The following is a 19,113-nucleotide window of genomic DNA, read 5'->3' as shown; positions in this document are numbered from 1 at the left end:
ACGGTAAGTATCTGAATGACATTCACCACAGGACGGTAAGTATCTTGATGACATTCACCACAGGACGGTAAGTATCTGAATGACATTCACCACAGGACGGTAAGTATCTTGATGACATTCACCACAGGACGGTAAGTATCTGAATGACATTCACCACAGGACGGTAAGTATCTGAATGACATTCACCACAGGACGGTAAGTATCTGAATGACATTCACCACAGGACGGTAAGTATCTGGATGACATTCACCACAGGACGGTAAGTATCTTGATGACATTCACCACAGGACGGTAAGTATCTGAATGACATTCACCACAGGACGGTAAGTATCTGAATGACATTCACCACAGGACGGTAAGTATCTGAATGACATTCACCACAGGACGGTAAGTATCTGATGACATTCACCACAGGACGGTAAGTATCTGAATGACATTCACCACAGGACGGTAAGTATCTTGATGACATTCACCACAGGACGGTAAGTATCTTGATGACATTCACCACAGGACGGTAAGTATCTTGATGACATTCACCACAGGACGGTAAGTATCTGAATGACATTCACCACAGGACGGTAAGTATCTTGATGACATTCACCACAGGACGGTAAGTATCTTGATGACATTCACCACAGGACGGTAAGTATCTGAATGACATTCACCACAGGACGGTAAGTATCTGAATGACATTCACCACAGGACGGTAAGTATCTGAATGACATTCACCACAGGACGGTAAGTATCTGAATGACATTCACCACAGGACGGTAAGTATCTTGATGACATTCACCACAGGACGGTAAGTATCTTGATGACATTCACCACAGGACGGTAAGTATCTTGATGACATTCACCACAGGACGGTAAGTATCTTGATGACATTCACCACAGGACGGTAAGTATCTTGATGACATTCACCACAGGACGGTAAGTATCTGATGACATTCACCACAGGACGGTAAGTATCTTGATGACATTCACCACAGGACGGTAAGTATCTTGATGACATTCACCACACGGACGGTAAGTATCTGAATGACATTCACCACAGGACGGTAAGTATCTTGAATGACATTCACCACAGGACGGTAAGTATCTTGATGACATTCACCACAGGACGGTAAGTATCTTGATGACATTCACCACAGGACGGTAAGTATCTTGATGACATTCACCACAGGACGGTAAGTATCTTGATGACATTCACCACAGGACGGTAAGTATCTTGATGACATTCACCACAGGACGGTAAGTATCTGAATGACATTCACCACAGGACGGTAAGTATCTGGATGACATTCACCACAGGACGGTAAGTATCTGAATGACATTCACCACAGGACGGTAAGTATCTGAATGACATTCACCACAGGACGGTAAGTATCTTGATGACATTCACCACAGGACGGTAAGTATCTGGATGACATTCACCACAGGACGGTAAGTATCTTGAATGACATTTACCACAGGACGGTAAGTATCTGAATGACATTCACCACAGGACGGTAAGTATCTGAATGACATTCACCACAGGACGGTAAGTATCTGATGACATTCACCACAGGACGGTAAGTATCTGATGATGACATTCACCACAGGACGGTAAGTATCTGATGACATTTCACCACAGGACGGTAAGTATCTGATGACATTCACCACAGGACGGTAAGTATCTGATGACATTCACCACAGGACGGTAAGTATCTGATGACATTCACCACAGGACGGTAAGTATCTGATGACATTCATCACCACAGGACGGTAAGTATCTGAATGACATTCACCACAGGACGGTAAGTATCTGGATGACATTCACCACAGGACGGTAAGTATCTGATGACATTCACCACAGACGGTAAGTATTGATGACATTCACCACAGGACGGTAAGTATCTGATGACATTCACCACAGGACGGTAAGTATCTTGATGACATTCACCACAGGACGGTAAGTATCTTGATGACATTCACCACAGGACGGTAAGTATCTTGATGACATTTACCACAGGACGGTAAGTATCTGAATGACATTCACCACAGGACGGTAAGTATCTGAATGACATTCACCACAGGACGGTAAGTATCTTGATGACATTCACCACAGGACGGTAAGTATCTGAATGACATTCACCACAGGACGGTAAGTATCTGATGACATTCACCACAGGACGGTAAGTACTCTGAATGACATTCACCACAGGACGGTAAGTATCTTGATGACATTCACCACAGGACGGTAAGTATCTTGATGACATTCACCACAGGACGGTAAGTACCTTGATGACATTCACCACAGGACGGTAAGTATCTGGATGACATTCACCACAGGACGGTAAGTATCTGATGACATTCACCACAGGACGGTAAGTATCTGGATGACATTCACCACAGGACGGTAAGTATTTGATGACATTCACCACAGGACGGTAAGTATCTGGATGACATTCACCACAGGACGGTAAGTATCTGGATGACATTCACCACAGGACGGTAAGTATCTGGATGACATTCACCACAGGACGGTAAGTATTTGAATGACATTTACCACAGGACGGTAAGTATCTTGATGACATTCACCACAGGACGGTAAGTATCTTGATGACATTCACCACAGGACGGTAAGTATCTGAATGACATTCACCACAGGACGGTAAGTATCTGAATGACATTCACCACAGGACGGTAAGTATCTGGATGACATTCACCACAGGACGGTAAGTATCTGAATGACATTCACCACAGGACGGTAAGTATCTTGATGACATTCACCACAGGACGGTAAGTATCTTGATGACATTCACCACAGGACGGTAAGTATCTTGATGACATTCACCACAGGACGGTAAGTATCTGGATGACATTCACCACAGGACGGTAAGTTTCTTGATGACATTCACCACAGGACGGTAAGTTTCTTGATGACATTCACCACAGGACGGTAAGTATCTGGATGACATTCACCACAGGACGGTAAGTATCTGGATGACATTCACCACAGGACGGTAAGTATCTGGATGACATTCACCACAGGACGGTAAGTATCTGGATGACATTCACCACAGGACGGTAAGTATCTGGATGACATTCACCACAGGACGGTAAGTTTCTTGATGACATTCATCACAGGACGGTAAGTATCTGGATGACATATCAAATTCTGGTCCGGTTGACGATGAGTTAATGAGATGGAATGTGAAAGATTCCCCAATATACATCCCTATTTACAATGTAAAGGGAACTTGATTACATGTATTTTATTTGATATATTTTATCATTATGCGTTACCGTCGTACATAATGAAATACATTGAAAACTATGAAAATCATAGTCTAAACGTAGATCACAGTGACCTATTTTTGTATTGATCCATCATGTTTTAGATATAATCTTGTCAATTTTGCCTACAACATGTAGCTAATACGTATTGTGGGTAGTCACCGCAAGTAGACTGGTATAATCATATCATTTCCGTCAATTGAAAGCTGGATTGTCGTGTTCAATATATTCTATTAAGACAACGTTTAAATAGTGGTATACTTATTTCACTTTATAAAATTTTACTGATTCTTTTAATTTATAACAAATATTCTACAGACACTCCTCATCGTATACCGCTATATAGTAACTGTATACTTATGTCACCATATAGATGTAAAGGTTAAAATGAATATGGCATTTGTGTTGGAATAAATTAAAAATACAAAACTAACCTTTGCAGTTAACTTCATGAAGCTATTCGAATGAAGTATTTTCGATCCATATCATGACGATAGTAAATATCAACCCCTCTACGAAGGGCAGATTTACCAGACTGGCCCATGCCCTGTTGGTATGCACAACTTTATCAAAGGTATGTTTTTAAGTCAAAATATAAACATGAGAAAACTTAACTTAAAACTAGTAAACTAAAATGTTATTGTATACGGTACTAACTATCCTTTAATTAAGGGTTAGATCTGATTTCAGCTGGGTTTTTTAAGAAATTGTGTTGCATCACATTTACGAGTAACCCAAGTATGAGTTTTACATATATTTATTATTACTATAGATAGGAATAGTATTATATTGTATACCATGTAAACACTCCAGGGTTTAGGTGTGACATATGTGGTGATCGTCTCCCTAATGATCGGACGTGAAGGTGTGCTGAACCTCCATCAGAGGATGGTATTAAACCAATTCTACGTCCATGGACTTCCACTCGGGGACCTAACAGAGGGCACGGCCTATACTCTATTCATCATGTTGCCCCTAAATACCATCTTCGGCTTCATCGGGCTGTTGGGAATTTTGTGCAGAAACAAACTACTTTTGTTACTGGTAAGTTTGTTTAGTAAGCATTCTGCCATTCGTGATGGGGAATCCTCCCAGCGATTTTATAATATCAATTATCAGTCACATCTGGCAGTGAAAGCTGAAAGCATACATGTAGAGAGAACTTAAATGTATGAAATATAAGTGGAAAGTCCATTAAACGATTTATATATATATATTTCTTTCTGTCTCCATTGCAAACTTTTTACCTTCCATATAAGCGGTAATTTGTATTATAAAAGTTTTATTAAAATTTGAATTGCTCTGTGTTAAGAATTGATTTTTTTAATTGTTTAGGTACAATAACTATTACTAACCCTTTCTATGTTGCAGTATACCGGCTTTCTGATCCTGGTTTTGCTACTGGACATCGGTCTTCTAGTGCTTATCTCTTTATTACTGAATGGGGTAAGGCTCGCAACCTACCTGCTGGAATTATAGGAATATTAGTATGTTAATCAAAATAAAAGCTGGTGTCTGCAGCATCATAGTTGTATTTTGGTGTATTTAATGTCATTTTATAGATACAAAACAAGAATTGTAAGTACAACTTTATAAAATTAATTTCCTCAGCAGAATAATCAGCGTGTATAATCATTATACGACGTTATTATATACTATAGTGTGATACTAAATAACGTTATTGTCATTTGGTGAGTGTTGTTTACAGTTGACTACCTGGGTCGAGAGTAGTTTTATCAACAGTTACCAATACTACAGCGAGGCTTGGATAAACACAGATCTCAAAACAGCCTGGAACGCCATGTTTATGAATGTAAGTACGACGTAGTCAAAAACTTAAGGAAAACATATCGGGAAATATTGATACTTACCGTGGAATGAAACTGTATTGAGTTATCATTCTTGGCTGTTGCGCTAAGCATGTTGGGAACAAGATGCTACAATTTTTTTATTGATGTTAATTATGATTTGACATTTCTATCTTAAATGTTTTCGATTTTCGTTCTCAAAGATGAAACTTCCAAATTTTATTTAAATGACGGGGTTTTCTCAAATAAACCATTACATTGGTTAATAAAATTAGAAGATGATAAATCTCTCTACGTCATCCTAAAGGTAATAGGGGATTGTTTGAGAACAAGTGAAGTTATATATACAAAACCCGGGAACTCATGCAAAGCCTACCTTTAGTTCTCGAAACGATTTTGACAGTGAGATTCCACCTGCTTTACCATCAGCAGATGGAAGTAATAATGATTCTTTTTAATTGATTGAAAATAACAGACAAAAAACTCGATAGTATCGACAAACGCACTTACTTAGCAAGAACGATAACTTTGTATATTTTTGGAGGACAAATATTTCCCGCTACGATAGACAAATGTTTTTTAATATTTTTAATGTTTAAAAATGTTTTCACATTCTGTCTACCTCCATACTGACTCTACACCTCTTATATACACAGCGAATAAACTCCCGTGTTATATTTTTGAAATTTCGGAAAAGCTGTATCAGAGTGAAAAATTAGCAATTCTGCACGAATGTGTTGTTTAATGTTAAAAGTCCTCATCAACATTTGGTGCGTGGTGAAACACAGGTCTGATAGAATTAACTCTCATATTTTGACTTAAAGTGGAAATGTATTGGAAAACCATTTATCGTTTACCATACTGACAACATTCTTAGACAAGTTCTTATTTGTCTTCGCAAAGTTAAAAAAAAAATGTCCAACATGTTGGTACCTTGTGGTGGGGAGTAACATATTGAAAGCTCTTTTTGGTTTGTCAATATGAAATGACGGCACATACCATTGTATGATAACAGTTGGAGTGTTGCGGTGTATCAGGATCAAGTAACTACTGCCCTGGTATTCCTTACACTGTAGGATGTTGGAACAAGTACTATACTCCCATGTCAGGCTACGCGTGGACGCTGTTCTTACTGCTCATCTGCAGTATCATACTCGATGTAAGTAATACACTAAGACACTTCAACTTGTTTTATTGAATAACATCTTGTATCATCACAAAATGATCATTTTTAGATAGCAAATATTCGTATAAAGAAAAAATTTAATTTCCTTCCAAATAAAGATATGCAATACTACTAATTCCGTCTAAAAATTGATGAATAAGGAATTGATGTCTCTATGACGCGACAGAGGAGATTAATAATAATGATAGAGTCACCACTAGATGGAGATACACATTGTTGCGTTTTTCAAACGGTTATGTTTCTGGTACAAAAAAAAAATAGAAAAAGTAAGCCCACTTGCAGGCAAACCCAATACTCAGACTACCATCTAAAATAAACGACTACATTAAGTTGGGATGTATTTGGTCGTTGTTTTCATAAAAAATTATTTTCTTTATTTCACAGATTGTTGGTCTAGTAATTTCGGAGTTGTCGTATCAACGTCTCAGCCATAAACGTAAAAAGATGTGTGCGTCAAGCATGTATAGACAATTCAGCGCGTTTGTGTACAGATCATGGAAAACGTGAGTACAAAGGGCGTTAAGTTTGTATATAGACAATGCAGTCCGTTTGTGTACAGATCATGGAAACCGTGAGTACAAAGGGCGTTTAGTTTGTATATAGACAATACAGTCCGTTTGTGTACAGATCATGGAAAACGTGAGTACAAAGGGCGTTTAGTTTGTATATAGACAATACAGTCCGTTTGTGCACAGATCATGGAAACCGTGAGTACAAAGGGCGTTTAGTTTGTATATAGACAATACAGTTCGTTTGTGTACAGATCATGGAAAACGTGAGTACAAAGGGCGTTAAGTTTGTATATAGACAATACAGTCCGTCTGTGTACAGATCATGGAAAACGTGAGTACAAAGGGCGTTTAGTTTGTATATAGACAATACAGTCCGTCTGTGTACAGATCATGGAAAACGTGAGTACAAAGGGCGTTTAGTTTGTATATAGACAATACAGTCCGTTTGTGTACAGATCATGGAAAACAAGAGTACAAAGGGCGTTTAGTTTGTATATAGACAATTCAGCGCGTTTGTGTACAGATCATGAAAAGGGCGATTAGTTTGTACAGATCATGGAAAACGATTAGTTTGTACAGATCATGGAAAACGTGTGTACAGAGGGTGTTTTTGTTTGTATATAAACAATTCGATGCGTTTGTGTGTAGGTCATGGAAAACGTGAGTGCAATGGTAATATTACTGACAATCAACTTTCATATCATTAACAAATAGTCGTTGTTTTTTGTGCAGCCTGGAACGCAAGGCCGACACTTACGTATCACTTTGTCGGCGTTAGCGTGAGCGTCGCCGGTGTCGGTGGCGGCGTCCGGGAAACGGTTTTCGTGCGATAACTTAAGTATTTATTGTCTGTTTTCAACCAAATTAGGTATATTGCTTTATAACAATGATATCTCAAATGAGCTTGATAATGGCCAAAAATCTGTCAATATTTGCAAGAGTTACGGGACTTTAAAATCGTGAAAAGAGATAAATCCATGGTTTCCGCTCGATAACTAGAGATTTTAGATGGGTTCGACACTGGTCAAAATCCATCAATATTTGCAAGAGTTACGGGGCTTGATAATTTCACCTAATTATTAACAATATTTTCAGCCGTAAATAACTATTTTTTGTGATGCTGTGCAGGTGACACATCCACTTCCGTGGAATCCTTGTCTACGTATACTGTTGATTCAATCGTAATTCATAAAAATAAAGATATGGGTGTCATTATAACACATACCCTTATGTGTTCTGTGGTTTACACATTCACTGTTATTTGATATTTTGTTTCAGGAGCAAAGGCAAAGTCATCTTTACAATAGTTACATTCATGGACACAGTAAGTTATGATTTCCATAAATAATACAGTATAAGATATATGACTTTAATCGTCGGTCATGCTATTATTTTCACAATTATGTACATTGTAAGTCATTTGTATATATTAGAATAGCTATCACGTTCAAACTGGTTATATGATATAATAATTTCATCACGTGATTTATATACAAGTAACTTGATAGTATCTTATTAACTTTTATCCTGATATCATTGTATGCTAATCCTGCTTTATTTGTTTGCACCATAATATCATTTTGTGGTATTGATATTTCACTTAAAACTACCAATATACAGCATCATTAGACATTCATGGCGTTATAATATCCAGGGACAAAGTTTGCTGAATGGTGAAAATTACAGAAAGGATTTAAGTATAGTTATTCAGTAAGACAGAAAACTACATTTTATTTTATTCAGTACATTAGCACGACAGGTCATGTAGTTACGGCCATTCACATGATGATAAGTTGTGATTAGTTGTCAGAAACATGCCATTAATATTTCTGTATACGTAATCCATGTTTTATGAAAAAATGTGCAATACAATCAACATATGTTGAATGCAACAGCATGAAGAACAAAAAACTGCATTTGAATCCCATAATTCCAGATAAATATTCTGTTATAGATAGCTGGCCTCTGTTTGATCGTGGCCGGAGCCGTAGCACTCCAGAGTGACTTCGTGTCCAACAGCTTCCTTAGTCCACTATTCGGAAATCTGCGATTCTACAATATTTACCTCCCCGACCTGATGCTAGGGCTTGGTGTAACTATGGTGATAGTTGGAACCTTCAACACAGGAGCCAGCTGCCTTGGACATAATCTCCTTTGTTTCAAATCCAAGCCCAAAATTATAATCGTAAGTAGGGTATTTACATATACGTTCTGTATACATTCGACATCAAATAAGGCAATGTGTTGGATATTTACATATACGTTCCGTAAACTTTCGACATCAAATAAGGCAATGTGTTGGATATTTACATATACGTTCCGTATACATTCGACATCAAATAAGGCAATGTGTTGGATATTTACATATACGTTCCGTAAACATTCGACATCAAATAAGGCAATGTGTTGGATATTTACATATACGTTCCGTATACATTCGACATCAAATAAGGCAATGTGTTGGATATTTACATATACGTTCGTATACATCGCATCACAATGTGTTGATATTTACTATACGTTCCGTAACATTCGACATCAAATAAGGCAATGTGTTGGATATTTACATATACGTTCGTATACATTCGACATCAAATAAGGCAATGTGTTGGATATTTACATATACGTTCCGTAAACATTCGACATCAAATAAGGCAATGTGTTGGATATTTACATATATACGTTCCGTAACACACATAATAAGCAATGGTTGGATATTTACATATACGTTCGTACATTCGACATCAAATAAGGCAATGTGTTGGATATTTACATATACGTTCCGTAAACATTCGACATCAAATAAGGCAATGTGTTGGATATTTACATATACGTTCCGTAAACATTCGACATAAAATAAGGCAATGTGTTGGATATTTACATATACGTTCGTATACATTCGACATCAAATAAGGCAATGTGTTGGATATTTACATATACGTTCCGTAAACATTCGACATCAAATAAGGCAATGTTTATATTTACATATACGTTCGTAACATTCGACATCAAATAAGGCAATGTTGGATATTTACATATACGTTCCGTAAACATTCGACATCAAATAAGGCAATGTGTTGGATATTTACATATACGTTCCGTAAACATTCGACATCAAATAAGGCAATGTGTTGGATATTTACATATACGTTCCGTATACATTCGACATCAAATAAGGCAATGTGTTGGATATTTCTTTCCTTAAAATACTCTAACATTTTATGCGAAACATTATGTAAACCAGCTTATTTTCGCGCGAACTAATTATGCGTTTTAATGCCAAACTGCATTTGTGGCAATTTAATTTCACAATTTAAAGTCTTTAGGTTTCACTTATGATTTTTGCGTCGATGTATTTTGAGGATTTTATTTTGAGGATTTCTTCCTGCCTGCAAACTTTATTTGTTTACAGTAGTGAATCATTGTAAATGCTGTAACTTGTATTGTAGGCTCGAGTACTACAGATTCTCATGATGGTGATTCTCATCACAATGGTGGCCTTCTGGTCTGTAATGCTTTATGGGGTAAGCGAATCTAACCGATTATATAGAACACATCACCACATGATAAAAACAACGCCACGTAAATATCCACAAAAGTAATAAAGCCATCAATATCAATATAAAACAATTAATTATTCATAAGAAGTTATAGCGGTGTGAATCTTGTCAATGTTTACACATTTCTAATTTCTGATGAGAAAACGAGTTTGGATAATACAACAAATGTTCTAAATATAGGTCCGACATCTGATAGAGTTCCAGCTTTATAAAGAATTTGTGGGATACGACAGTCAGTTTGACTACAACGACTATTACACCCAGTCCTGGAAGGCGCTGTTTATCACAGTAAGTCGTGGTCATAATTTTCTGTTTCCATGGTAATTTCAAAACCTTTAGTAATACGTTTCGCATTTACATGTATTCTTCTATTGTTTGTTATTCTTCTGTCTGTATAGGTCCATAGTGATAAAAAAAGATATAGCCGGGCAAGACAGAATCATTTCATCACAGCGACATATTCTATATAATTCTTTACACACAGTCTTGTCCATGCATATTACTTTTTCTGGCGTTTTATTATCCCTTACATTAAAACATCAACATATTTAGTCTTCAATACAACAAAGATTTCCTTGAATAAATAAACTTACACACACGCATAGCTGACATTAAATGACGTGAACGGTAACACTCTGTTACGAAATAAATACAAAAAGTATTGTTTGAATATATCGCCTGTTTTAGATGAATACTGCATGTTGTCGGTTATTTGCTCTAAAAATGATACGTTTATTCTGTTTGATATACCTGGATTTTCCATGATCTCTTCCATCTATTCCACCGCAGTTTAGATGTTGCAAAGTTAAGGGGTTAGACTATCGCAGTTCCCCGGTATCTGCTGGTATACCAGAAGAATGTATGTTTGAAAGGACGCCGATCAACTCCAACTTACTCTATGTCGGTGTCACCGTCACAACCGGAGTCAACCAAGATGTGAGTACAAAAATATAGATCGAAATGCCTTATAGAATACATAACACTACACAGATAGTCATTAATCACTTGGATGGAATTATTCACAATTTCACCAATATTTAAAATTGATATTTCTTGTTTCAGTTTTGCGAAGAGAAAATCTCTGATGAGATTTACAAGTACCAGTTAGCTGTAACTGTCCTGTTTGGGGTTGCCGTCTTATCTAAGGTAATCATCAAGACAGGAACATAAAATAACTTTAAGAGGGAAATAGGGGTACTCGATGGCGCAATCATATTTTCTTTCATTCTTATCTATTTCATTTTTCCTGCGATATTTGGTTCCAGTCAATACCCATATGAAACAAATCCTCTTATAAGAGAAATAAATGTTGTATTAGTTGTAATGTTTGTGCCTCTTCAGTTCTATACAGTATTATACCTCATCACCAAGGACAATCAGACAGGCGAGATCGGTCCCTGGATACCATTGTCTGTGAAGCTTCGTGGACTGCGAAGGTTGGTCTTTACTATTCAGAAATAATAAAATAAGCCTTTATTATATCTATACTGCGTATTTGTATGACGCATCAAATAGTTAAATAGAGGATATTCCTTGTTTCTGCATGAATACCAGTAATATTTCATCGAGTGAGGGGATAAACATCAACGTTTCCACCATCTGGAGATGAAATATTACTGGTATTCACCAAGAAACAAGGAATATTATATCTATTACATTTCTTTTCGCTCTCATTTTTTACTAAAGACCATCACTACTAATTCAGCCAACAGTTATTCCGCCATTGTATTTTACAGAGTTATTTGCACTTGCGATTATGACGTCTATGTGTGTGAGCATAACTTCATATATTCCATACAAATATGACGTCATTTTCGCGCATAAACTAATGACGTAGCAATCAAAATAATATTTTCACTGTCAATGCTGCATTGCTATTAGTCAAAAGGGAGTAGAAATATCAAAATTGATATTTTCACTGGAGTGAATTATATCGTTTTATGGGGTTTTGTTCACTGTAAAACCTTGTATTTCACCGCGAAAAATATAATAAATTGCAATAGGTTGATTATGGTCTTGATTTCTCGCCAAAACTAACATATGCATCGTTCTTGCATTGTCAAAGTACATGAGTACTTATATAATACTCAAACAATTATATTTTCATTATCACTGCAGTCCCATTATGTAAACTTTCCAAGCGCAGTTGGTAGTCCTATAGAAAATGAATTTCAAGCGCTTATTTTGTCATTATCATTGAGTCATAATTGTCGTGACATCGATCACGGAAGAGGGCTGGGCAAATGGCTGTTCCATCCATGACGATAACGAATGATTAATTCATTATAGATGCGAAATTCCTTGGGATTTCATCATAAAATTGTAACCAAATTTAAACATAATCATTGAACGTCTTTAAGTTGTCATTCATAGAAAATATGAATGCCAACTGAACAGAGGCAACTTCAACATGAAGGGCTAGCGCTTCATGGAAATTGCCTCTGTCCAGTTGTCATTCATAGTGGCTATGAATGCCAACTGAAAGACGTTCAATGCTTTAATAACTTTTTAAATGATTTTATTGTTGCTAATTAATTACGAAACATACTTACCCAATGAACATGTGATTCACTACCATTTACGTGATCGACTTAGAAGTTGTTGTATTGCAGTAAGAAGATTCAGACGTTGCTCTTGGCTGTCATAGTAACGGCATTGGTGAGTCATTATTGAATGTCGGTATGTAAATAATACATCCACTTGATGTGAATCACCATAATAATGAAATATACCATATTTGCTCTAGGATCTAAACATATATCTACAAAGAGTATTCTGTAATGATACTAATGTGACTGTGACGACTAACGTTACAGCGACAAAGGATATGTATGCCAGCCCTTTCTTGTTTCTTATTCATTGCATTATAGTTTCACTCAATTTCAAACGAAATAGTTTGATGAGTTGAATTTTATTACCAGACTAACATGTATTTGATGTGTAGGAATATGTGTTTTGAAATATTCAAAAACCATTGTAAGTTTCAAAAATGTTCTCTTGTTGGTAACGCACTTTTTTATGTAGTGTTTTGTTGGGATTTTTAAATGTTTCATTCAAAGGTATCGATGCCTTTTATATAACATTTATTAATGTTCCTTAGTCTATTACTCACGATGACTTTTACATAAAAACATATTTACTATTTTTTTATAATTGCACAGTTGATTTCCCTGGGTATCCTGTTGACTGGGGCTATTCTCAGATTCGATAACGTATTCGGACACAAGGATATTCAAGGATTATTCTCCTATGTTTATATAAGCGGCAGTAACCTGAACTTCTGGATGCTTGGTCTGACTTATTGTATGATAACTATTGGCAGTGTGACTTTGCTATTGTTCGGTACCGCCTGTCTGTCTTTAGTTACGGGTATGCCAGCGTTTTACATAGTGGTAAGTTTGTATGTATATGTTGTCCTTGACATTCACATCCAATCTCATACTCAAGTGTGATCGGTTTCGCAGTCGTATGTTCTGTTTTGCATTACTCATAAGTATCAGTTTCCAGCGGAAGCAAATACAAACATTGCATTTCGTTACCTTTATTCTAGAGGGTAACGATTGTGTTTATTAACCATCGTAATGTCTACGTAGCAATTGTTGTATCAATGTTGCAAATTTCTTAGAGTGTCAGACTTGAAGACAGCAAACAATGGTTGCCATTATATTTGATACATAATGTATGTGCCTTGCTTACTTAGACGATATTTTTTTGTTATAGCTCAATAGTGTTATTTCGACCACACTAACCTTTTTATAGTTAAAAGTATGGTTTTATGTAATCATATCTGTTATACAATCAATAATGACGTTTCCATGGCTAGTACTATATACAATCATCATTAGACAAAATGGAAATGTCACCAAAACGTCACATATTAATATTTCACTGGTTGAATTATAATGGCATTACATACAAAATCAAGCCATCAGTATATGTCAGCAGTACATCCTTGATTCACATGTATGCCTTGCAATCAATGATTTTTTAAATGGATTGTTTCTGTACTACGTAATATATCTCACAGTAGTTCAGATACAATATATCTATATCCTAATCAGATATTTTGATTTTGTAGACTTTGAGCGGCCTCTGTGTATCTATTGTCGGCACAATTCTTGCTATTTGTGCTTGGATTAATGTGAGAGTTGAGGTATGTTTTTGTTGTACTCCTACTATGATTTCCACTAGGATCAACTGTCTTTTCCTTTTCAACACAACAAGTAATCTAAATATCTTGTTACATCCTCTTGTAAGAAAATAATACTATTTAATTGCATTCATAGAATTAAAAGCTAAGAGAAAATAATTCATTTGCGATCTCGATTGATTACTGTTAACTGGGTTTTGAGTACAATCCCTGTAATGCCTTGTTCACACGTTGTATGACGAAGCCCTGTAAAGCACACATAGAGACCCCAGAACCACAAAACGAGCTTTGTATAATGAGATTTAAATGTGTTGTACAGGAATTAATGTCACTGTCAAGGTTAAATCAGTTTTAAAGCTTGATTTGCCTGCTGTCGCCGGAATTACAAACAAGAGATACTGATGTCTTAACATCAGACAGCTGATAGTTCCATTATTTTCATGATTTCCCATTGGTCAGTTAAAATAATTCTGTGATGATTTGCTATTACCAGTTTTTTTAATCAAAGTTGTCACTCAAAGTATTTATCACTCTGAAACTGACCATATATAACCGGACACAAATGTTACGAATGGATGGGATTCACTTACTATGGTAGCTAGACCCCCATACTTCCTTCCTGTATATAAGAGACAAATAAGGTGAAACATTATCTTGCACATAAGTCAGAATTGATTAAGGCAGAATCAGCAAACTGTCTTAAGTTGTGATGTTGGATACATTATACTATCATTGTCTTAATAACATATCAATAACTTGATATTCATTTAATTTTCCTGGGATTTACCATTTTGTATTGCATTCTGCACCAACACTTTTCCTGGGATGTACTATCTTGTATTGAACTCTGCACCAATATTTTACGTGGGATCTGCCATCTTGTATTGCATTCTGCACTATTACTTTACCAAAAATAAAAAGTACCATCCCTGACACAACAGACAAAAACAATATGTTTTATATATACCAAACATACAAAGTACCATCCCTGACACAACAGACAAAAACAATATGTTTTATATATACCAAACATAAAAAGTACCATCCCTTACACAACAGACAAAAACAATATGTTTTATATATACCAAAAATAAAAAGTACCATCCCTGACACAACAGACAAAAACAATATGTTTTATATATACCAAAAATAAAAAGTACCATCCCTTACACAACAGACAAAAACAATATGTTTTATATATACCAAACATAAAAAGTACCATCCCTGACACAACAGACAAAAACAATATGTTTTATATATACCAAACATAAAAAGTACCATCCCTGACACAACAGACAAAAACAATATGTTTTATATATACCAAAAATAAAAAGTACCATCCCTGACACAACAGTCAAAAATAATATGTTTTATATATACCAAAAATAAAAAGTACCATCCCTGACACAACAGACAAAAACAATATGTTTTATATATACCAAACATAAAAATATTAAATACCCAACCAGCTCCTCTCCTAATGGGAGGGTTGAGAAAAATGTGCGTACTTTTGTTTATTTTGTTCATAAATTTTATCAAACAATATTTTTGTTTGGTATTGAAAATGGCATACATGTATATATATATATATATATATATATATATATATATATCAAGAAAAAAGTACGTGTCCATGTAGAGTTGAATATTTAAAAAATAAAAGTCAACGACTTTCCTCTTGTACATTCACCATTTCATGAAATGGTGAAAGTACAAGAGGAAAGTCGTTGACTTTTATTTATTTATTTATATATATATATATATATATATATATATATATATATATATATATATATATATATATACAAAACGTGATGCATTGTATGTTTCAGCTTGATTGGAATCTAGTACCTGGAATGAGGTCCGTGCTACTCAACTATTACAGGACAGATAGTTCAGACAATGCAGATTATTATGGTACTGCTAATCTGGGATTCAACTTCCTGTTTTTCGAGGCAAGTGTACATATATGTAGTTTAGAGCATTTCAAATTTTGATGAGATTTTCAAAGTGATAAGCACCCGAAAAAATAACACAATCAAAAACAAAGTTTAAAAGTTTTTCTTAAAAATGAACTCAAAATTAAGAGCCATATATTCAATTCATTCAAAATGATGTTCGCCAACCAGCAAATCGTAAAAAACGATTCAGGTCTATGTTTGCAATAATTCCCTATTTATTGTCTATTATTTTCCTCCCCGTAATACCAAGAACAGCATCTTCATCCAGTAGGATTATTTTATGAAAATACTCTTGTACAATAATGTAAACCTAGTGTTTTCTTTACAGGGGGACTGTTGTGGTGTTGATTCGATCAACGACTTTAATTCCGTCGCCTGGACTACCACCTACATATACTCTACATACCCAAGGACCTGTCACATCGCAAGTGATACTGTACGGTGGTACACCAACAGAGCAATGTCGTCGTTTAAGGATACAGTCTACTCTAAAGTACGATGGGCGAAAACCATTCTCTCGTTAAAGTATATTTAGTATTTTCATCAGAATTTGATTTATAAACTTCATATCCCAAATGTAAAGTTAACTCAAAATATCTGCTTTCTTAGTGTTGCACATTTTGTGTGCGAGAATAATTGAAACGATTTTCAGCTTAATGGCATGGCAATTTGATAACATGTACCGCCGTTCTAAAATTAATGAATAAAGAAGGCTTCAAAATGCCTTAGGAAGACGATTGTAGATAAATAAGGGAGAATTCAGTGAGGCTAATTCTGTTACATAACCACGAAGCAACATATGTCATAAATGTATTATTCTGCATTCCTTACGAAACATATACATGTAACAAGAAATATTTACAAATTTCATGATATTGTTGATTGATACCTTTGAAATTCCAAATCTTTGATCAATACAATAATCAGGTAAAACATGTACGCTGTACTCATACCCGAGTCAAAGTCACGCACGTTAAACAAATGCAATATATAACCACTGAAGAGTTTATAAAATTAGCTTTAGACAAGGACATGCATCTAATAAGGTAAACACAATACTGTAAGAGCGCTTTGGGTATTTTTAAATAAAAATGCTTTACTACACTGGCATAGACCAGGGTTCGGCATACAAGACATCGACCACTATGTGTAATTGCGAATAGTAAGCGAGTTTGAACATTTCAAATACATTTCACTACAGTGGACTTTTCTGGCATATCATACACTGTAGTAAAACCAACTAATATAATTTCTATAAGAACTAGTTTGTTTCCGAAATATGTGCAAATTTTAATGTACTCTTTGACTTACTTGCCAATCGCAGGCCTGAGAAGAGGAACATCGCATATTAAACTTTATGCTGAAGTTGGACTTGATTCACTTGCATTCAGATAAAACTCCATAAATCAATATTGATGTTTAAAATTGTAAATAATGAATCCCCTAGATATCTTACTAATTTGATTGAAACATTCTTTAATGATAATAATAATAATACTTACACATTAAGGAATAATTGCCTGTTTAATCCCCCTCCGTAGAACTGAATTATACTCCAACAGGTTTATTCCCTCAATGCTAAGAGAATATCTTTATCACGATCATTTAAGAGAATCTCCAGTCTGTTCCTATTATTATACCAAAGAAAATTCATATAACTTTTTCTTTGACTATAGGCACTTCTATGAACAGAGAGCAGTTCTTATACATGGAATACAGAACTTAGGTTTACCACATAATTATTATCATTTAAACATTGAAACACTATTATATGGATGTAAATTTTGCAATAATGATATTAACATAGATATTTTACAATGCGTGATTGAATATATCCGCCTAACTAAAAAATTTGATTTCTGATAAACATGTATTTTATGTACATGTATCGTAGCCCTCTGCATTTATAAGCAAACAACAAGTAACAAAGACCCATATCTAATTACTTGATAGTCAAAATACTATTTAGCAGTGCAATTAAACAATTAAACTATTGTATATGTTAATATTTATTTCTAATTTACTCTAAACTATCCTGGCTGGATGGATACTGAATACTGTTTATTGAATATTGAGAATCTTTTATACTATAATAATTATCTAATTGAATAATCAAACTATTATATCTTAGAACCATAATTGTTGGTTAACTCCAGTTGTATAAAAATTTGCATTCAATCTTCTACCAATTGTTTTTTTCATATTCAACTGAAGACAAAATGGTCTTTTGTTGTCAGACTCTCATACATATTTGATTGAAACATTCTTTAATGATAATAATAATAACACTTACACATTAAGGAATAATCGCCTGTTTAATCCCCCCCCCTCTGTAGAACTGAATTATACTCCAACAGGTTTATTCCCTCAATGCTTAGAGAATTTAATCAAATAGATATAGAACTGGGATGGGTCAGTGTGCATAAGCACAGGGATTTTTTGGCATAATATCTCATGGTGTGTATGTATGTTAGTCTGTCAATAAATGAGCATGATTCTTATCCCTATCCGAAAACTACAATCATTAGGAATATGAATTCCAAATAACTAAACTTGTTCTGAAACATTTTCTATTAAAAATTAAATTGGAGTTATCCCCCTTTATATAGTAATTATTAATATTATTATCCCTTACTGTAACTAATTCAGTTTATTTG

The 19,113-nt window shown here is 35.1% G+C and overlaps 1 protein-coding gene across 2 annotated transcripts in view; it reads left to right on the top strand.

Moving 5' to 3' along the window:
- Positions 1-19,113, top strand: part of LOC138320380 (uncharacterized) — a 62,310-nt gene that overhangs the window by 4,540 nt on the left and 38,657 nt on the right. Inside the window, exons 2-19 of one of the 2 annotated variants that reach the window (XM_069263312.1) lie at positions 3,722-3,853; positions 4,093-4,323; positions 4,651-4,725; positions 4,988-5,092; positions 6,103-6,246; positions 6,658-6,776; positions 8,064-8,109; positions 8,740-8,970; positions 10,235-10,309; positions 10,526-10,633; positions 11,135-11,281; positions 11,408-11,491; positions 11,687-11,781; positions 12,958-13,003; positions 13,507-13,737; positions 14,424-14,498; positions 16,328-16,450; positions 16,785-16,949. In XM_069263312.1, the coding sequence (XP_069119413.1) occupies positions 3,767-3,853; positions 4,093-4,323; positions 4,651-4,725; positions 4,988-5,092; positions 6,103-6,246; positions 6,658-6,776; positions 8,064-8,109; positions 8,740-8,970; positions 10,235-10,309; positions 10,526-10,633; positions 11,135-11,281; positions 11,408-11,491; positions 11,687-11,781; positions 12,958-13,003; positions 13,507-13,737; positions 14,424-14,498; positions 16,328-16,450; positions 16,785-16,949 (2,187 nt within the window). In that variant the 5' untranslated portion in view covers positions 3,722-3,766. Of the gene's footprint in view, positions 1-3,721; positions 3,854-4,092; positions 4,324-4,650; positions 4,726-4,987; positions 5,093-6,102; positions 6,247-6,657; positions 6,777-7,363; positions 7,377-8,063; positions 8,110-8,739; positions 8,971-10,234; positions 10,310-10,525; positions 10,634-11,134; positions 11,282-11,407; positions 11,492-11,686; positions 11,782-12,957; positions 13,004-13,506; positions 13,738-14,423; positions 14,499-16,327; positions 16,451-16,784; positions 16,950-19,113 lie in introns of those variants that run through there. The other variant, XM_069263313.1, reaches the window with a different exon arrangement.

This window comes from Argopecten irradians, chromosome 4 (genome assembly GCF_041381155.1).
Source record: "Argopecten irradians isolate NY chromosome 4, Ai_NY, whole genome shotgun sequence".
Lineage (NCBI taxonomy): Eukaryota > Metazoa > Mollusca > Bivalvia > Pectinida > Pectinidae > Argopecten > Argopecten irradians.
The sequence above is the reverse complement of the archived record's forward strand: the minus strand, read 5'-3'. Positions and strand labels throughout refer to the sequence as shown.